This window comes from Hemitrygon akajei, chromosome 4, assembly GCF_048418815.1.
Source record: "Hemitrygon akajei chromosome 4, sHemAka1.3, whole genome shotgun sequence".
Taxonomy (NCBI): domain Eukaryota; kingdom Metazoa; phylum Chordata; class Chondrichthyes; order Myliobatiformes; family Dasyatidae; genus Hemitrygon; species Hemitrygon akajei.
In genome coordinates this window covers 113628717-113634244 of record NC_133127.1, presented here as the reverse complement: position 1 = coordinate 113634244, position 5528 = coordinate 113628717, and the positions used below count along the sequence as shown (strand labels likewise).

Genomic DNA, 5528 nt, shown 5'->3' with positions numbered 1-5528 from the left:
GACCCTCATCCTCGCCGGCGGGCGCAGGGTTCTGCTTTGTGGGGAAGAAGGATGACTCCTTCTGTCCCTGCATCGACTACCGAGGCCTAAGTCATATAATCATAAAGAACAAGTACCCACTGCCTCGTATAAGTTCCATGTTCGAACCCCTTCACAGAGCCACCATCTTCTTCAAGTTGGACCTACGAAGCACCTACCATTTGGTCCAAATAAGGGAGGGGGATGAGTGGAAGATGGCACTTAATACCCCTTTAGGCCACTTTGAGTACTTGGTCATGTCTTTTGGCTTCACCAATGTCCCGCAGTTTTTCAAGCCTTGATTAACGATGTACTGAGAGACTTTATTAACCGCTTTGTGTTTGTCTACCTGGATGACATCTGAATCTTTTCCAGCAGTCCCCAGCAACACGTTCATCATGTCCGTCAATCCTGCAGAGGCTGGGGGAGAATAAGTTATTCGTAAGCTGATCCTGCGAAAATCTGGGCAGTGGCAGAGTGGCCCAAACCCACGGACCGCAAGCAACTCCAGCGGTTCCTGGGGTTTGCGAACTTCTATCGCCGGTTCATCAGAAACTACAGTCAGGTGGCGGCTCCCCTTACCCAACTTACCTCACCTGCCACACCTTTCCTTTGGAACTCCGAGGCGGACTCAGCATTCGCCGAACTGAAGAGGCGTTTCACGTCTGTTCCCATTCTGATTCAACCGGACCCCTCCTGTCAGTTCATTGTGGAGGTTGACACTGCCGACTCTGGGGTGGGAGCGGTTCTGTCCCAACGTTCGGGCCCGGATCAGAAACTACATCCCTATGCCTTCTTCTCTTGCCGACTGTCTCCCACTTGTTGGGGTTAATTCGTGTCAGGGTTATTTAGTGTTGGGGTTAATTCGAGACTGCCATTACAGATCAGGAGTGGCTCACGTAACACACATAATGTTAGGAGGCCGGAATGCGAGGGAGGGGGGAGCGAAACTGGGGACCCCGCTACACCGATACTATTAGTGTCACGCGATTCAGTAAACAAAAGAAACAGGTAACTCGTGAGCATATGGCTGCGGGCCAATAAGATGGACACAAGTGCCCGATATTACCTAATATGTAGCGGGGTTGTGCTGGGGGGAAAAGGGGTATAAATAAGAGCAGATTGTAAGGGGAAAACAGAACGCCTTCTCCAGCGACTCCGTGGATTCGCTGTGCCAGTTACGAATTCTGCAATAAAGCCACGTTTTGTAATATTCCGGTGTTGGTTGTCTCTCTTCCTAAACGAACACAGGGCAGAATTTCAAGCCCAACATTTGGTGACCCCGACGTGGGGAGGGAGAGACAACACAGGCTGGCGGGTCCGACAGCAGACAACTTGCGGCTGCAAGCTCGACTAAGGTCAGGAAGTGCCTGTTATATCGAAGACTTCCACTAGATAGTCAAATCACTGAGTTAGATCTTGTCTGCTGACGGACCCTCACCAACCCCAAATTACCCTGGGAGAGATCATTCCCGGTGCAGAATCGTGACTGGTAAGTACTAACTCTTATCTGTTTTTAGGAAAATTCTCCGCCCGTGGAAAAGTCTTCTGAGTGAGGGTACCCGCCGCCCACGATGGGCATAAAAGTCTCAGGAGTGAGGAGAAAAGTGTCGCGGTACACCGTAGTACACAGGGATACTGACGGCGCCTACCTTAGACTGGTTGTTAAGAGGAGAAATCTCCCACGCGAAGGTCAGGTTTTGAAAGGCGACCGTCCCACATTTGATCCTCTCTGTGTACTAGGGAGCCATGGAGCACTTCAATTTCGAGTTACCGAAACTCAGACATTTGTGTGTTGAGTAACAGAGTATATGAGAGTTTTTAGAAATATGGTAAAATTGATAACACTGCGAGTTCAATAAACTAACAGTGAGCAGCCGCAGGGGTCGGACACCATCAAGGTAGGAGTGGAAGTGTTCCTCCGAGGCCCAGGGAAGCTCACCTGGAACGGAAAACGGTGGCATGGTCCATACCCTGTCACCGAGGTCTCCAACAGGGCATTAAAAGGTAAGAAGGGAGGGGGACAATAACTGGCACCATTTCTCGCACTGCTCCAGGACAAAGAAAGGAAGACCGATTGATCCCGATTCCGACATAGAGGAGGAGGAAGCCGAGGAAGATGACGCCATGGAAAACCCTGATATGGGTAGGAGTAATGCTCCTAGGTAAGGCGCCGATGGCCGAAGCGGGAAGGGGAGGAGATGCGTGCGGAGCGAATATCATCCTTAATGCGGACCCTCATACAGGTAGGACATTCCAGTTCGACCTGTGCGATGTGATCAACTGCTGGGGCGACAAGAAAGCCTGGACTGGGTATAATGTCTACATGTGTCCATTCACCTTGGGATACCCGAACCCATGGGTAAAGGAGTGTAGCGCATGGATAAATGTATGGTGGTGGACAGGCCCAGACCAGTCCTGGCTGGATAATAGGCCAAACAATCGAGGGTCCTCCAAACCCTACTATGAGTTTAATAGGAAGGTGAGCCTTTACAGGGGCTCTGTTTGGGGAAGAAAGCAGGGAGTGAACCCGTTAATCCTGACACTCAAGGAAGAAATACACAACCCTTTTAGTATGAAGGGATGGTCGTCACAGACCTGCTCCACTCGTCGCGGGTCAGAGGTCAGGGAGCATGGGGCGGGGGGCGTGCTCTATCTGATCATAAGGGCGGACGTGACAGGCCGAGACCCATGGGGAATTATCCGGATCAATCTGGGAACCCACACAGACCCAGGATTGGGTCCCACAGCCAGCCCTGTTCTGGTAAAGAGTTCGGACACGAATAAGATAACTCCCCGGGAGTATATTGCAATTGAGACAGGGTACGTGGAAGCAAACGCCTGGGTTGACCGAGTGGTCCAATACACCACCCAGGCAGCGATAGGGGACTGCTGGGTATGTGCTACGGGGAAACCCACACTCCTCATGAGTCCCAGCCCCTTCGAGGAAGGAAATGACACCTTCCGTTGCGCTCTCGAACTCATGTCACTAACCAACCCCTCTGCCGGGTGTAAGTCCTGGGAAACCTATTTCCCCATGGCCCCGGCCAATGTGACCCCACCAGCCTTTAGGGTGGACCCGATCAGGAACATCACTTGCGTTACTAACCTGTCCCCATCGGATCAGCCCTACAGAGTGGGCAACATACCTGACAGTGCGTGTTCTACCTGGATCAGTCTTACTGGCACCGAAAACGCCACCATGCTGACTGTCAGCAGAGCGGACCTCTGGTGGTACTGTGGGAAACGGGTCCTATATAATTGGCTACCTGTAAACTGGGAGGGGACCTGCACCCTGATCACTCTAAATGTACCTCTTTTCATTGCGGCAAAGAATCCAGGGGACTACACCCTCAACCCAATCCCTGATGAAATCGGGAGGTGGTATAGGAACAAGAGGGCGCTCACTGAAAGGGGGGAAAGGAACCCCGATGGGATATGGATCGATGCTATCGGTTAGGCTAGAAACATCCCGGACGAATATAAACTGGCAGACGAGGTAGCTGCAGGCTTTGAGAGCTTTCCACTTTTTTCAGCCATATTCCCAATCACGACCAATAAAAATGTCAACCGGATCAACCTGATCCACTATAACGTTCAGAGGCTGGCTAATCTAACCAGGGACATCGCGGAAGCTGTCCACGAGCAGCTATCACAGACGTCCCTAATGACCCTGCAGAACAGAATTGCCATAGATATGATCTTAGCAGAGAAGGGCGGAGTGTGCGCCCTGTTTGGTGACATGTGCTGTATGACCATAGCGAACAATACAGGCCCGGATGGATCACTAACCAAGGGCTTGACTAAATTGCGATCCCTGGCCAATGAGCTAAAGCAACAATCAGGAGTCAATAACCCAGTGCTGAATTGGTTGAAACGTACGTTTGGGGAATGGGGGGTCCTACTTGGACAGTTGGCACTGGGACTGTCTATTTCAATTGCTATCTTTATCACGTGTGGTTGTTGTTGCGGGACTATAGATCGAGCCTTGACCGGAAAGGATGGACCTCCACCGGCGTACCAGGCACCCTTGTTCCCAGTGGAAGGGGAGGACACGGCCCTCCCGGAAAGTGGACGCGCTATGGGAGGACACGGACTGAAATGGACCATGGCAAAGGGGGGGGATTGTGAATTTGTTATTAAGTTTTCTGAAATGTTGCATGCTACTTGTAAAAATTGCGGATGTTTAGGGAACCCCTACCCATATTTTGTGACCCTAGGTCGGACAAATCAGGATAAGCAAATAGGGAGGACACGCCAAAGAGTGCCGGGGGACGCTCACCTCTCTGCCTGATCCCGGCAGCCGCGGAAAAGATTGTAAGGGATGTGGGGATGTGGCCTCTGGGAGGCCAAGGGAGGGAGTGTTGGGGTTAATTCGTGTCAGGGTTATTTAGTGTTGGGGTTAATTCGAGACTGCCATTACAGATCAGGAGTGGCTCACGTAACACACATAATGTTAGGAGGCCGGAATGCGAGGGAGGGGGGAGCGAAACTGGGGACCCCGCTACACCGATACTATTAGTGTCACGCGATTCAGTAAACAAAAGAAACAGGTGAGCATATGGCTGCGGGCCAATAAGATGGACACAAGTGCCCGATATTACCTAATATGTAGCGGGGTTGTGCTGGGGGGAAAAGGGGTATAAATAAGAGCAGATTGTAAGGGGAAAACAGAACGCCTTCTCCAGCGACTCCGTGGATTCGCTGTGCCAGTTACGAATTCTGCAATAAAGCCACGTTTTGTAATATTCCGGTGTTAGTTGTCTCTCTTCCTAAACGAACACAGGGCAGAATTTCAAGCCCAACACACTGAACAAAATTATGACATGGGGAACCGGGAGCTACTGGCTGTCAAACTGACATTGGAAAAATGGAGGCACTGGTTGGAGGAGGCAGACCACCAGTTCATTGACTGGACAGACCATAAAAACCTTGAATATATCCAAACCGCCAAACAGCTGAATTCCCGCCAGACCCGTTGGGCATTATTTTTGGCCGGTTCAGGTTTACCCTCACCTATCGTCCGGGGTCCATGAACGGGAAGCCCGATGCTCTCTCCCATCAATACGTTTCCGAGGAGGACCTTCCCAACCCCGAGACCATCCTTCCACCATCCTGTGCAGTGGCTGCCCTCACCTGGAAGATTGAGTCCAGAGTCAAAGAGGCTCAAAGGACGCAACCTGACCCAGGCACTGGACCTCCCAATCGCCTCTTTGTACCCGACTCTGTTAGATTGCAAGTTCTCCAGTGTGGGCACACTTCTCATTTCACCTGCCATCCCGGAATCGATCGGACCTTGACCCTCCTGAAGAGACATTTCTGGTGGTCCACCATGGACACTGACACCCGTTCCTATGTCTCTGCATGTTCCGTCTGTGCCTGTGGAAAAGCCTCCCATTGGCCACCTGTGGGATTACTTCATCCCCTACCTGTCCCTGGTCGTCCCTGGTCACACATCGCTCTAGATTTCATCACCAGTCTACCCCCTTCATATGGAAACACTGCTGTAC

The 5528-nt window shown here is 51.5% G+C and overlaps 1 protein-coding gene across 3 annotated transcripts; it reads left to right on the top strand.

Moving 5' to 3' along the window:
- Positions 1 to 845: 845 nt before the first annotated feature.
- Positions 846 to 4578, top strand: LOC140726599 (uncharacterized). 3 transcript variants are annotated; one of them, XM_073043188.1, is made up of 2 exons: positions 846 to 1029; positions 2076 to 4578. In XM_073043188.1, exon 2 carries the CDS (start codon positions 2138 to 2140, stop codon positions 3476 to 3478), a length of 1341 nt encoding a protein of 446 aa, XP_072899289.1. In that variant the 5' UTR covers positions 846 to 1029; positions 2076 to 2137; the 3' UTR covers positions 3479 to 4578. The 3 variants fall into 3 exon arrangements, with proteins under 3 accessions (XP_072899289.1, XP_072899288.1, XP_072899287.1); XM_073043187.1 differs by lacking the exon at positions 846 to 1029 and adding an exon at positions 1389 to 1510; XM_073043186.1 differs by lacking the exon at positions 846 to 1029 and adding an exon at positions 1389 to 2025.
- Positions 4579 to 5528: the final 950 nt, after the last annotated feature.

Excerpts from the sequence above, each read along its gene's own strand:
- LOC140726599 (XM_073043188.1), top strand. The coding sequence starts at position 2,138 with ATGACGCCATGGAAAACCCTGATATGGGTAGGAGTAATGCTCCTAGGT.